Source organism: Hippocampus guttulatus, chromosome 13 (genome assembly GCF_054856545.1).
Source record: "Hippocampus guttulatus isolate MCC_2025c chromosome 13, RoL_Hgut_1.0, whole genome shotgun sequence".
NCBI lineage: Eukaryota > Metazoa > Chordata > Actinopteri > Syngnathiformes > Syngnathidae > Hippocampus > Hippocampus guttulatus.
The window spans coordinates 1,619,577-1,634,569 of NC_141273.1; the positions used below are offsets into that span (position 1 = coordinate 1,619,577).

General features: G+C 43.4%; 2 protein-coding genes across 9 annotated transcripts in view; both read right to left on the reverse strand.

The window, feature by feature from the left end:
* The window catches only part of tpo (thyroid peroxidase), a 28,062-nt gene extending 27,636 nt beyond the window's left edge, over nt 1–426 (reverse strand). For all 4 annotated transcript variants that reach the window (XM_086127265.1, XM_086127264.1, XM_086127266.1 and 1 more), the window contains exon 1: nt 234–426. In XM_086127265.1, the coding sequence (XP_085983391.1) occupies nt 234–324 (91 nt within the window). In that variant the 5' untranslated portion in view covers nt 325–426. The remainder of the gene's footprint in view (nt 1–233) is intronic.
* A 3,473-nt stretch (nt 427–3,899) lies between these two features.
* bltp1 (bridge-like lipid transfer protein family member 1) overlaps nt 3,900–14,993 on the reverse strand; it is an 88,959-nt gene continuing 77,865 nt past the window's right edge. For all 5 annotated transcript variants that reach the window (XM_086128047.1, XM_086128050.1, XM_086128049.1 and 2 more), the window contains 12 exons: nt 14,836–14,973; nt 13,090–13,332; nt 12,309–12,462; nt 10,975–11,132; nt 10,640–10,829; nt 10,313–10,530; nt 8,998–9,249; nt 8,713–8,916; nt 8,197–8,391; nt 6,607–6,741; nt 4,861–5,026; nt 3,900–4,719 (listed from right to left, as the gene is read on the reverse strand). In XM_086128047.1, coding sequence (XP_085984173.1) covers nt 4,503–4,719; nt 4,861–5,026; nt 6,607–6,741; nt 8,197–8,391; nt 8,713–8,916; nt 8,998–9,249; nt 10,313–10,530; nt 10,640–10,829; nt 10,975–11,132; nt 12,309–12,462; nt 13,090–13,332; nt 14,836–14,973 — 2,270 coding nt within the window. In that variant the 3' untranslated portion in view covers nt 3,900–4,502. The remainder of the gene's footprint in view (nt 4,720–4,860; nt 5,027–6,606; nt 6,742–8,196; nt 8,392–8,712; nt 8,917–8,997; nt 9,250–10,312; nt 10,531–10,639; nt 10,830–10,974; nt 11,133–12,308; nt 12,463–13,089; nt 13,333–14,835; nt 14,974–14,993) is intronic.

The window sequence follows — 14,993 nt, forward strand, 5'->3', positions numbered from 1 at the left end:
ACTTTTTCTCAATTTGCGTCCATTCCTAAAAACAAAAAAGTGGTGTTGCTGACAGATAAATACAAGAAATCAACCTAAAATGCGCAGTCGCTAATATTTTACTGTCTCTGAGAGTCACCGGCATTTCCCCTATAGCTTTTATTTCCCAATTCATTCGAATGAATAAAGGATGCTGAAATGGGTGGTGTGTGCGTGTGAGTGTACAGTACGTGTGTGTGAATGTGTGTACTTACCGTTGAGGAAGTTGACCTCATCTGTTGACATAATTGTGGAAAAAATGCAGAAGACGACCATGCCAAAATATAACATTGCGTAACAAGCCATTCTGTGTGGGCTAAAGTCAACAGTAAAACCTTTTGCACTTTTTTACCCGCACGCTTCAGCTTGGCGCGTGTTCTTCACGAGCAGCCCATACATGCGCCTGAATCAGTGGCCAACGCTTAAATAAACCGTTCCACACTAGAGTGACTCTGAGATTCAATCTTGTCTTTGGTTGGCGCGGTGGGCGTCGTCACAAAACAAAAAAGAAAAAAAAAAGTTTGGGTTTTCTTCCCCTGATATTGTAGATTTGTTAGCTTCTGGAAGTCAGCAGCAACAACAGAGACCAAACACATGAATGTCATCGATTGATGATCACTGAACAAGAAATGGGATGCCGGTTTCAGCCAGTTCTATCACTATGATAAGATGCAAATACATCAAAATGGGTCAGATATGTTGTGAGAGCATCTAATCAGGGAAACACTTTGTCCAAGTGATTTATGCACTGCATCGCATTTCAAACACACATCGAATGGACTGCTTCGGTTTACTTTGGTTATTCAGTTATTTAAAAGAGAACATTTGTGCATTGTTTTCATCACTGATTTGAAAAATAATTTGTTACTCAAGAGTTCTGGGAAATACTGTCACTTGTTTTTCCGAGGCATTATATAATCAGTCCGTTATGTTTTAAAAGGATTTTAATGTGCCCTGCTGTAAATTGGTTGTTCATCAATGCATCCATTTTATCCTCACAAGGGTACTGGAGCCTACCCCAGCCGTCTTCGGGCAGTAGGCGGGGGGGGGGGGGGACACCCTGAATCGGTTGCCAGCCAATCGCAGGGCACAAAGACCAACAACCATTCACACTCACAATCACACTTAGGTACAATTTAGAGTGTTCAATTAAGCGACCATAAATGTGTTTTTGGAATGTGGGAGGAAACCGGAGTACCTGGAGAAAACCCACGCAGGCCTGGGGAGAACATGCAAACTCTACACAGGGAGGCCAGAGCCGGGATCTAACTCACGACCTCTGCACTGTGAGGTCAACGAGCCAACCACTGGACTGCCGGGCCGCCCGGACATTTTTGTCCACAGGGTAAATCTGTCTAAACTCTTATTCCAAGGAACCCCCCCCCCCAACACCACCCCCCCCCCACCACAAACTCGCACACCCCATTGTGCAATACGGTTTTATGGTGCAATACTTTTGACGTGCAATGCTGTTTTCACTGTGCAATACTGTCTTTACTGTGTCCTTACTGTGCAATACCGCTCGATGTGCAATACTGTTTTGTTGCTGGAACCACTACCTCAAGACTTCAAGTGCTAAGCCTACAGCCCTACTTTCATCCCATGTTCTTTCTTTGCTCTGACCGTCTCTATAATAAGCCGCTCTCGCACAACTCGTAATTGCCCCACGGGGATAAATAAAGTTTTCTGAATCTGAATAAAATCAGTTTGTGTTATTTTTCGGACACATGTACAGTACGTGGACCTGAAGAGGCTTGTCTTATGACAATATGCAGCGCTTTCTCCTGTTAAATTGCAGACATCCGTGCTCAGACATGAGCACATGTACGGTTTAAGAAGTGACGTGCCGCTTTCAAATGTTCAGTGAGTTGTGTACACGGCTTTCTATGCGCGTAAACACAAGCCCCTTGAAGTGGCCTCGGATACGTCTCATCACACTCCACTGGAGACAACCGTGAGCGTCGTAGCTTGCTGACTCTTGAGCATTGTACTTGAAATTCAACTTTGATCCCGCGCTGATGCAACTTCGTGAAGCCATTTGTGTCTGCAGCGAGCTGTTTATTCAGCAGGATGCTAAAACGACTTCTTACCTGTTCTTCTTGAGGTGAAACCCCACCAGAGAATACAAAAAGTTATTTGCACTCCTATCCATAGAAGTGGAACATTGAGACGCGACATTTTAATGTTTTAGTCTGACGCGCCAGAAAAAAAAAAGAATTGGTCATCTTAATGCAGCCAACACACTTTTGCTTCAAATATAGTGGCTTGTAAAAGTATTCGCGTCCCTTGAACTTTGGGGAACTCCTGCACTCAACATGATCTGATGTGATTCCCTTTCGGCTTGACTGCATACTGCGCTACAATCCATGTTTGGTTTTTTTTTTTTTTTGACGTTGCGCTATTGGAGCTTGAAGCTACGTAAACTCTGTTGACACTACAGTATGCAATAAACCTTAAAATGTTTTTAGCTGACACAAATTAATCAGAGATGCAAGTAAACCTTTCAAGATATTTTTTTTTGCGCCGATTCCAAATGTTCCCTATTTTCTCTTGCGCATCAGGTTTTCATATCAATGATAGAAAATTAATATATATGCGATAGTAATATGATTAGTAATATTTTGGAATGAATTGGTGAGCAACACGTGCATTTTTTCTGAAACGTCATCATCAGAAATTAAAATGCACAGTAAAATACATACGGCACAAGTTTTTATAGATTGAAATTCGAACAGAAAAATCTCAAAATCGCTGATGTGCTGACTTTGAAATCAATTTCAAAAATATGTTGAGGGACACCTAAAGCCATCTCTAATTAAAAATTGCTGTTGACCAGTGCTAAAAGCGGAATATTCGATAGAGCTTTTCTCTTGGATGTCATAAACTTGTGCGACTTGTCATCATGTTGTGGCTCATCAGTGTACTGTAAGTGTAACCAAACTTGTTAGTGTTAAACCAGGTCTTAAATTTGCCTGAGCATCAAATAATTTGTCCAACGTTGTCAGTTTGTGACGTCACTTTCAGTGAGCACGGCTCAACAATTTTTAAAGACCACATTTTATCCGTGGGCCTAAGAAAAAGCTTTTCCCACAATGAGAATTTTTTTGAAGATGTTTGAAAGCTCATAAGTCAGTTTCAAGTGCGAGCTCTGCTGTAACCTTGGTGATGACATCATTGGGCCACTTGAAATTGCAGGGGACATTTTAGCAGCCATTTGAATGCACAGGGAGTTCCAAAAGTCTCGGGCACATTTGAAGTCCCCATATCCCCTTAACTACGAATGGTAGTAAGATAAAAGTCGTTCCATTTTAAAGCTAATTACATTAAGTTTTTCGTAAGGCAATTGGTTTTTTTTTAAATTTCTTTTCAGACCCATTAATGGCGTTCACTCAACCAGAAAAGGCGTTTTGTGTGCTTGAATTTGCAAAAACTGAATCATGGACATGCATTTCGCAGAAAATTCAGAAAGGAGCCACCAGAGAGGAAGTCCATAGTGAGATGGCATGATAAAGTCATAACGGATGGGTGCTTATGCTTTAAGCCGAAGGCACGAATAATAGAAGCTGCTGCAACCATTGACAATGCAATGCTGGGACGCGTTTGGCAAGAATGTGACTATCGGCTTGATGTGTGTCGTGTGACCAATGGCGCTCACATTGAACATCTTTCAACATTCCATGTAAAAATTGAGATTACAAGCTTTCTGAATTCACCAGACGCATTTTTATATCCTGAATAGTTTCCGAGATATTCAATGTCAAAATGTACCCACGACTTTTGGAACACCCTTTATATCCCCAACTGTAATTAAAATTAGTTCAAGGTACTTGTGAAGGAATTCAGAGCCTTTCAAAAATAAAATGCAGAACACTTCTATAAAATCCAGTGGCATTATTTTATTAAGTTAGGAAATCAACACATTTACGAAATGTAATTATATACACCGACTAAAAACAAAAACAAGCTTGACACATCAAGCCAATCCATGTTACAAGATTTCCATTTCGCATACCCATAAATAATAATAATAATAATAACAGATTCCTGATGTCCTGAAGACAGATCATGCCCGAATCTCCCAGTGCTCATTTTGTTCACATCAAGGGGAAAACAAAAATCCAAACGATTAAACACAACATAAAATAAAGACAGTAAAGCATCATTTACCATGTGTTCCAGAGGGAAACAAAGAAAAGGCAATGTTTGAAGAAATCATTTCTCGTTAAATACTGGAAAGCCTTCCCAAAAGGACCAGATGGGATCATGTCAGAGGCCGGGTTGGAACCATTAAAGCAACCAAAACATACGATGCCAATTGCCGCTCTTTTCCAAAAGAGGTTCCGCGTTGATGACATCCTTGCAAAAGCCTCCGCCGCAGCTGCCGCTGGTGACGCACACCGCGGTCAACAGCCACGCTGAACTCAGCCAGGTTGGAAAAGAACGGAAGGAAAAACGGCCATCCAGCGTTGGCGTCCGGTGCGGCGCTAGTGCTCCTCTTTCTCCCTGCCTTTCTTGTCCTTCTCATCCTGCAGGGCCGTGCCGAGCTTCTTGATGAGCACCGACAGCACCTTGTCCAGCGGGTCCATCACGCCCCTCTGGAGCCACTTGGGAATGGTAGTCCTGGCGTGGTGGAAGCCCAGTTTTTGTAAGATGTAGTCCACTCCCACTGGGTCGATCTTGCGGCCCGTCCAGGAGATGAGCCTGAAGTGAGCGGAAAATTCAGATTTCTTCGAAAATGTGAATATTCCATAGGGTCGCTTGAAAAAGGATACTAAAAAATGAATGTGTGTGTGCGCGCGTGCGCACAGCCGTGTATGTATAAGGAGATGAATGCCAACTGACCTGAGAGTGGGCTCCAAGTGCCAGGTATTGCACATGAACTCCCTCCAGTCCACTGTCATGTAGTTGATGCCGTCGTCTTTGTCCCCGTCTGTGGAGCCGTTATCGTGCACGGCCGTGGGGCTCTTCTGGCCTGGCCGAGCCACAAACATCCGCGGGGCGAAAAGGGCTAAGGAGAGAGTGAAGACCGAGACATGTACAACTGTTGCCTTGCACGCTCTATTGACCTCCTCTAACAAATGTTTTCTCCGGAAGTGAATAGAAAACCTTGTATGCAATAAAGCGGCCTCTATTCTTTGCCTGGATTGGTGTGAACAAACAGCTTGACCTCTCACCTTTTTCGTTTCAGCTAGAGAATCGACAGAGCAACGCAGAGGTACGACTTCAATGGTCACAATGTCAATTCCGCAATGAATCATAACAATATGGACGCTCTGATTAGGAAGGGGCAGAGCGTCCTGCTCAGAAAACTGAGCTCTTTTGGAGTTCAGGGGTCACTCCTTAAGACCTTCTATGACTCTATGGTGGCCTCAGCCATTCATGATGGCATAGTCTGCTGGTCAGGCAGCATCTCAGCCCGGGACAGAGACAAACTGGAGCGACTGGTCAGGAGGGCCAGCTCTGTCCTGGGCTGCTCCCTGGATACTCTGGGCAACAAAAGGATGCTAGCTAAGCTAACGGCTATGATGGGCCGACCTTCCCACACCCTCCAGGCCACCCTGACCCACTTGGCAGTTCCTTCAGCCAAAGACTGATACACACTTGCTGCAAGAAGGAGAGGTACCGCCGCTCTTTCCTGCCGACTGCTGCCAGGCTATTGAATAGACAGACCTGAAAACCTGGACTCACCCATTTTTAATATGTTTTTATATTTATTCATTCATTCATTTCCTGAACCGCTTTATCATCACCAGGGTCGCGGGGGGTGCTGGAGCCCATCCGAGCAGTCTTCGGGCAGTAGGCGGGGGACACCCTGAATCGGTTGCCAGGCAATTTTATATTTTTATATATTTATATATATATTTTTTGTTCTTCTACTTCTCCCTTTCACAATTTGCTGCTGTAAATTGGGAATTTCTCTATTGTGAGACAAATAAAGGTTTTCTTATCCTATCTTAATTAATTGTAGGGCCTGACCAATTAATCCATTGATGGGCCGATTAACACTGACCCCGTTATTTATAACACAGAAATATATTCGATAACCAGGTAGGCATCATGAAATGTGTTGATAAGGTCATTCTACGGATCTGCCATTCAAAACAAAGCAAATCTTAATTTTGGCAAACAATGCCTGGGGTCAACAATGCTAGTTGTGCAAGCATCTGACCAGGATGTCTCTATTTTACACACAATCTAAAGTCGCAGGTTAAGATAAAATAAAAACTTTTTTTTTTTTCACCTGCCAAAAATTGGCCTAAAAAAAAAATTGCTATTGGCCTGGCCCTAATTAATAGTGGTCATTTGATCATTTGAGAAAGAGAAACTGATCAAAATGTAGATGATGTCACTCCTTCTAACCGTACTGCTGCGTGAAAAAATAATACCCCCTTTTATTCGCTCGCCACACACGCACCCGCAAATGCGCGCGCACAGACACAGGCAGATGTGTGCAATGCCTGATATTGTTTCCTCATTTTACCGGGAAGAAGACAGAACCTTTCTGTGAAACTTTCGATCGACAATTATCACTCTTGATGTGTTTCACTTAGTGGTTGACTCGTGGGTACTGCGGATTGGACCACAAACCTTTCTCTTTCTCTTTGAGGTAGGCAGACACCATGTCGTGAAGAAACATGATGAGCTCGGCGTCCATAGTCACGCAGATGTGGTCTGTGAACTCTGTCACCACGCTGCACTCTACCTTTGGTTTGCTGTTGGAATCTAGGAATACACAAACGTACATACCGTATGTTCGTTGACATGTTGGAAAAATCGACTCTCCCAGCAATGGGATTAAGGCAGAGGTGGGCAAACTACGGCCCGCGGGCCAGATCCGGCCCGTTGGTCTTTTTAATCCGGCCCACCGAAAGTCGGTCCACAATTAAGGTTCGATGTGAATGATTGCATTCATTTTATTTGGACTTGTAATGACAGGCATTTCACCGCCAGGTGGCGCATTGACTTGAAGTTGCAGAACACAGGGGGGGGGGGGAATCTTATCGACCACCTCGGACCTCTGTATCGCTCTACTTCTACTGGTCTGATCACAACCCATCTGCAGCAATGCACAGGCTGAAATAGGTCATCAACAACACTGTTGTCTTTTAAAAAAGTATATTAATACAGTACGTTCATGCTTTTGTTCTGTTGATGTTTGATATGGACTGTCAACAAATGCAGTTTTTTTTTTAATGTACCATAGCGTGTGCTGACCTGGCCCTTCTGTCAAATTTTAAAAGTCAATGCGGCCCCCGAGCCAAAAAGTTTGCCCACCCCTGGATTAAGGTGACCTTTAAATTAAGTCACGATTAAAAACAACACACACAGGCGGTCACTGGAACTGATCGAGGGCTTGAAACTGTGGAGGCTCTGTTCCAGGATTCCGCTTTCTCACACTTTGGAAAATATTTTTCCTAGCAGGAATACATATTAATAACCCTTTCATGCATCCTGTAACATGTTTACATGATAAGCTACCCACTATAGTAACCGCTATCCCTGAAAAGATTAAAGGGACCATTCTTTTTTTTAATTGCTTGTCGAACAAAAAATACAGTCGAGTAGAGGGGTCTCGAGAATGCCTGCCCTCCCATCAAATGTGAAATCAAACAACCAACTAAGTCTTTTGTCATCTCCATTATTCCGAAAAAATGTATGCGAGCGAGTTGTTTGGGACTATTATGTAACTTTAGGTGCGTAACAGTAGGGCTAATTTACATAAAAGTGGCGCCATATATATATACGCACAGTCGAACCTCGTTTTCGAACGTCTCGGTTCTCAACCAATTCGGTTTTCAACCAAAAATTTCGGGTTTTTCATGCCTCGGATGACGAACAAATTTCGGTTCTCGAACGAACTGAGCGCCCTTGAATGCACCATTTGACTCCTCTCGCATTCCTTCCTCGAGGAAGTGACGCTTCCTCGTGTTGCTTTCCATTGCGAGCAGACGTGTTCGGGAAACATTTTTATTTGAAGAAGAGTGTGGTTTCGGTTTTCGAACAACCTTCTGGAACAGATTATGGATGAAAACCGAGGTTTGACTGTGGCCAGTCATTGAAGGTACAGATTATAATCTGAAGCGCTTTATAGTGCAGAAAATACGGTACTTGATTACTCAGAGACATTGTTCAGGATGGGCTACTTGTGTTTCGTGTATTTTTGAAAATGTACGCCACCTGACAGAGAAGGCTCATCAGGGTCTTGCACATGGATGGACTTGAAGTCCAGTTGCATTCTGGGAAGGGCAAAGATGGTCTCAGTCTCGTGGTTGTAGCTGGAGTTGCTGCGGAAGCTACTCAGCAAACTGGAGCTCTTGGCAGCGGCTCCACTCTCTGGGTTGTTGGCTTCCACATTCCTTAGCAAGTTCAACTCTGAAGTGAGTGATCAAAAGAAAGAGTCAGGACTCCTTTGAGCTGGAAGTAAAACGTTTCTTTTCTTCACGGGATCTCAGCTATTTTGCATTAAAGATAGTCTGCTTCAAGAAAGGCTGAAAGTCGCTCTTTCAAGGGGGTATTCATCACGTTTCTAAGAAGAAGCCAAATGTAATCCTTAGGCAAAATCAGTGTTCCTTTTCTTGTTTAATGAATTCAACTGTGATAATGTTCAGTTAAAGAATATTACGTTCATTTTTCTTTAAAAATTGTAATCAGATTTGATCATATATCATTAGGAAAACCAACAATCAGAGTCACCTTCATTCCTCATGGCAGTGACGTAGTTAAACCATTCTTTCACCGTGGCGACTCCGTGCGGAGGGTTTTCGTGCCGCCGCCGGGTTATCTTGGTAATGGTGGCCATCGGGCTTTCCAGGGCACCACAGGGCTTGGTCACCATTGTGTTGTGACCGAGATGGAAGTCCAGTGTTTGAACAATGTATGTGGAATCGTCTTTGGAACCTGTGTTAGAAAAACCGATTGTAGAGCCAGGCATCATCTTGGGCATTTTAAGAGGTCGGTGGAATGAAAGCTTTCTCTCACCATCCTCCAGTATTTTCTGTGCCTCCGTCCAGAAGGCGATATTGGGCTCTTCCAGGTGGAAGAGAGCCCACGACTTGGATCGGAAGTTAGGGCCGTGGAAGCAGGCCAGGGTCATGTGATTGCCATGGAGGCTCATGGAGCCACCCAATTGGACAGCGTCTTCGGGCAGAGGCATCTGGAAGAGGGATATGTGGCAACCCGCGATGACCTTCAGCACCCCGGGCCAGTGACGGTGATGCGCGGCATCCATGTCTGTTACGGGACACAAAGTGAGATCATCTTGAAGGGAACAGTTGATTAGCACAGTTTTTCGGCCATCCACTTTTCCTCTTGTGTATGTACCACTGCACAGTATTTGCCTGGTTGTCTCAACTCTACTAACCCATACCCGTCAACTCATACGGTTTAGCCATAGTTCATACGGATTTTGTGGCGAATCTTACGTATATGGCCGTATCGCACAAATCATACGGATTCTGAAAATTTCCGTTTTTTTTCCCCCCACCAACTCCAAATGATTTGGAGTTGGCGAAGGGAAGAACACTTCTCCCAGACGCAGGCACTGTGCAAGTCATGTCAAGGAATAGCAGCTATGTCACATGGAGAACAACCACAAGAAGCCAAATTAGGTCTTCGGGTCTAACACTCCCAAAACTACTCACGCAAAGGCAAGTTGCAAAAAAAGCAAACCCACAACTATCGTTCGTATTAATATATCGGTAAGCAGTGCAACACATCACAACACAGATGGACATAAAGTGTTACGGTAATATCATTATAATTAATTAATTTGCTCAAGATGTATTACGGGATTTATATTAGCTGATGTAGCTTCGGCACGTTGTAATTATGCAACAGCAATTTGTAAACTGTCATGTTTGAAAACTTTTTTTTGTTGTTGTTTTTCATTTGACTGTATAGCCCAAGATATAATTATCCCCATATCGTGACTCTGCAGTCAGGAACGAGTGACTTCAAACATAGAAGGCGACGGATAATTCCCTCGCCATTAAACCACAAGCAGCTGGTTTATGTCAAAGTGACAGTATTGTTTCGGTACGCCTCGAAGACCGGCTTATCGGTTCTTAGGAATACTTCCTCGTAGTACCTGGTGCCTGTGGAAAAATGAGTAGAGCTATGCAAGTATAAATTGTGCAGTTAAAAATGGAGCATATCTAAATTGGGTCATTGGTTACAATCGAAATGTATTAGTTATGAAATCCTTCCGGTGACTAGCGGGACTCAATACTTTCCGAGCGATTGTTCTTTCGAAACTTCATTCAGCAATACAGGCAAAAGGGACTACGGTACTTACACAGCTCTGCCGCTCCTTTCTCTGCGTTGACGACTGGGGTTTTCGGAGGCAGGTAGGGACCAGGGCCCCACGTGGAGAGGGCCCGCTTGCTGGTGTCAAATTGCTGAGTGAAAAACTCCTGCAGCTTCATGCCGATCTTGATTAGGTCCGGTGTGGTGGAGCGGGAAATGATCACCTGGAAAATGTCCCACTGCAAGTCCCCATGGATAAAGATCTCACTGGGTGGAAGGGAGGGAAGCTTTGTTACTAGCTTGCCGCGCTGTTATCTAATCAAGTGAAGAGCACACTTGCTGATTTATTTGCATTGTTCCGATGACCATATCATACCTTTTCTCCGATATGCTGGAATCAACAGTGCACAGGTTGACTTTCCACTCATCTTGGAGCTGCAGGTCGGCATTGCTAAAAACTCCCATCAGGATGCTGGAGCCCATGTAATCAACCCGCGCCTCGGTGGAGCCCATGGTGATCTGAATCTTGTGGCTTGGTTGCTGGTTTGGGTGCTCAGAGATGTGTGCTAGGGAAACAATCACACATTTTCAAATTGTTCTCAATTTCCAGTAAAAGCTTTGTGGCTCCAGGTTAAGTTTCAATGTAACAAGAGCTTCCCAATAAGCGGTAGGAGAAAAAAAAAATAGTGGTGTGTGTTTTTGTTTACTTACAGACCATCTCTAGGGTGTTCACGTCTATATTGCCACCCACTACACCGCCCTTGGAGTCGAGCTTGGAGCGTCCCAGGCCGACAGACATGCTGATCTCTCGATCACGGTTGCTACCCACAGATAGCCGCCCTTGGCTCTTCAGACCACTGGTCGTCCAGCTGCAGGGGAAACAATGCTGCTGAATAATACACAAGCACTCTCTATGAATCGTAAATGACTTCCAGAGTGAGAAACGCACAGGTTAGTGGAAAGAAAAAGGTCAGCGGTAACGTAACGGTAACTGACACGAACATTGTTGCCTCTCACAGACCAGCTTTGTGGTTGCTCTTTTGCGGTTTTATGTGTAGATTGAATTTGAAAGTAATACATTGAAGCATCTCTTGACCACTGCCTCAGTTAAAGCTGAAAAAAACAAATTAAACCACAACAAAACTGCTGATCCGGTGTGTTATTCTTGATAATATTCTGAGAATCTAAATCACTTACAGGAGTAGGAGAATTGACTTGACCTCCCAGCTGAGAAACTTGCACACCTCTGTGCTTCTTAACTTTATGATGGCTGCCGAGCTCATCGGTGCACTCTCAGCTCAGATATGATGGAAGGCTTTTCAGGAATTCCGACTTAAGTTTAAACTTTATCTCCAGTCAAATTCACCATTAACTCATTCACTCCCAAAGATGTTTTTATACGTCTTTTCAGACTTGGTCCAGAATTGGCTGGTACTGAATGAGTTAACTGCATCGTTACACAAGCGGACATGTTGGAACAAAAGTGGGGCCCTGGCAATCCCAGACACTTTTGGATTTTTGGATCACAATCATCAACCAAGCACTCTGCTCATTTAAAGTTTTATCAATTTGCAAACCTGCGAATACTGCAGCTGTAACACTAATTCAGAAAAATACTGTATTTTTGTGACGGTGTGATGATGCTAAGGTGCAGAATTGGGAAGGTGATGTTAAACAATACATGGTACCTCTACTTACGAACGTCTCTTCATATGAAATTTTCAAGTTGCTAAATGTCTCAACAGGAAAATATTGCCTCTTGTTACGAAAGAAATTTCAAGATACGAAAGGTAAAAATAAAGGACGGACCTGCAGTCCGCAAGGTAAAAGTTATTCTTAAGTAACCGGTAACTGTATTGGAATACATTTTTAAGCAACTCTTCCAACCCTGGCGGATAACTACAACCCATCTGGCTGACGATCTATGCAGACATACAGTCTGAATAAAGAATAGAAAGTAGAAAGGAGTGTAAAAGACAGGCATCATTTCATGTCGACAGAGTCATCCCTGCTTCAAGATGCGAAAAGAAACATTAACAGCTTACGTGTTATTTCCCATGACGTTGCTCATGTTCATTTGAACGGTGAGTTGTTTCAAGTTGATGGCAAACACCACAAGTGTCTCCCATGGCGCCCCCTGCTGCCCTGCTGCCTTTCCATTTTTACTAAATGAGGGAGTGGATGTTTTTGTCACTGAATCTGGATGAGAATATGAAAAGATAAGTAAGGTTAGCGCAGGATCGAATTCTGTTCATATTGCAGTGTTGGCTTGGTCAAAGGTTCTTCTTGATGCTGGACAGTGTTCCACTGCATATTCATGAATCGCTACTTGCGGATCGATTGAATCGCAGACCTTTGCTCCATTAGATGCTGAAAAAGTAACTTATTTAGTCACCTGTTTTTGGGCTCAGGGCATAACACACATCACGTACTCACAACATCGAGTGACGTGCACCGAAAAAAATATGATGCCACGTGGCGCGGTGTTTACGGAGGTTTTATGATTTTATTTAGGCTTGTGATGACGTATAGTTCGAATGTGTGCGGATGAGCGTTCATACGCATCGGACGCATATCAGATTTATATCCACATATGAAAGAGCCCCAGATCGGATTTGGAAAAAAAAAGGGACTTGTAATGTTCACATTGTATGAATAAAAAAAGAGAAATCTGATGCGTGTTGCATCTGGGGTGGGGGGTGGGGTGAATAAATACATTTTTAAAAATCGGGATTGAGCTGCAGTGAGAACGCAGACTAAAAATAAATGCTTTTTGATACACTTTATGTGCTCAAAGTCCTTTTGAGTTCCAGAGTGTGAGATCACCTCTTCTTGGTGCAGATGAATCCGACACACTTCTGGTTCGTCCAGGTGCAGGGGACTTAAGGTGGCCAAGGCCGCCTGGGGACATGGTGCTTCCTGTGGTGTGCTCAGAGAAAACATTGGGGGACTGAGGCATGTGTGTCCCGGTGCTGCCGTCCCAGGTCCTCCAGTAAGCTTTGCGGCTGGACTCGGGAGACAGATGCTGAGTCATGTTTTCAGACGAGTCGGGGGTGGCAGGGCCAGAGGCTGAATGAAACGAGGTAAAGGTGTTAGATAAAGAACAGACTCGGTAATGTGGTAGATAACAATGTGGAACACAAAGCTGCGTGAAGAAAAGTCAGGATGGTATACAGTAACAATGCTGCTCCACCTATTTGCAATTCTCAACTTCACTGATTTTGTGTTTTTTGGAGCATTGCCAAAAAAGCCCCAATATTTATGTTGGACCATACAGTGTACATTTACGAGCCAGATGCTCAGTATTTGGAAAATGTTGTGTCCGAACGCCCGGACATGGAATGGAGACATGACCCATCGTGACTGGAAGAATGGTAAGCTAAACAGCATAGGTTGCGATTATTAGCCTAGCATTATTGTTTGCAATTCAGAGTGGGTTGGTGTCCTACATTGTCATTGCTGCAGTACCATGTTCTGTTGCACTCTGCACATTCTCGTTAGTTGCGAACCATTCCAAAAAAATTTCAGGATTTCATCCATGTACATGAATAATATTTTGAATTCAATGTTTTCAAATGCAAGTTTTTGATCGATTGGACTTGGATAGAGCTTTGTCAAACATCTGTCGGCGCGCCGCGGAGCTCTTTTTTGTAATCATAAACGACAACTTTAAAACATCAAATTTTGTGGCAGGCCTGAGGTGCCATCCATTACTGGCTGTAAATTTCCCCAGTGTGGGACAAATAAAGGATATCTTAATTATCGGAGCCAGTTTATGATTCGAAGGCGTGCTGGAGCCTATCATCATTTTTGCAAGTCAATCGCAGAACAGATACAGACAAATAGCCATTCGCGCTCACAATCACACATCGGGACAATTTAGAGTGTTCAATTAACACACCTAGGAAACTGGAGTACTCGTAAAAAAAAAAAAATAATAATAATAAAAAAAAAACCATGCAGGCACAGGGAGAAAATGCAAACTCCACACACGAAGGCCGGAGCCTGGACCTTTATACTGTGAAGCGGACGTGCTAATGAGTCGGCCGCCCTGCTTTTGTTTGCACATGTTAAAAATATAAAACACAAGTGGGGGTGCAAGCAACTTTAGGTACTTAAGGTATAGATACTAAACCTATCTTTTGAGATTGTTCATCGCCTCACCGTCGGAAGTGGCAAGAGTCCAGAAAGTAGCAACACGTGACTGTACATTGCCACTGACCACTGTTTTTTTTTTTTTTTTTAAATAAATATCATCATCATCCTCCAAACCCACTACATTAAGAGCTGGGATATAACTGTTTATTCTTTTTAGTAGCTACAACAGATATATTTGCAGTATACAGTACATTGGTCACCGGTGTCGGACTTACACAGCAAGAAATTTTCGATTATTGTATCGTTGAAATGTATCATATCGTGCATCACGAATTCTTTTCCTCACTAATTTCTCAATTTTTAGCATGATTTAAGGCGGTCAAAGAGTTCCAAACCAAAGCAAAACTTACTTCAAACTCATCTGAAATGAAGCTCACCCAACACATGGTGACTAACACAAATCAGACAAGATACCTGGAAGGTTGATGGTCTGGTCTCCAAGAAAAAGACGTCTGGCAATACTTCGGCGGTACCAGGCTCTTGGGAAGGCCAGAATCTCACTCAATCGTCTCATGTCATACTTGAAGGAAGCTGAGCCAATATCACAAACAGCTATAGAAAAAAAAATGTAA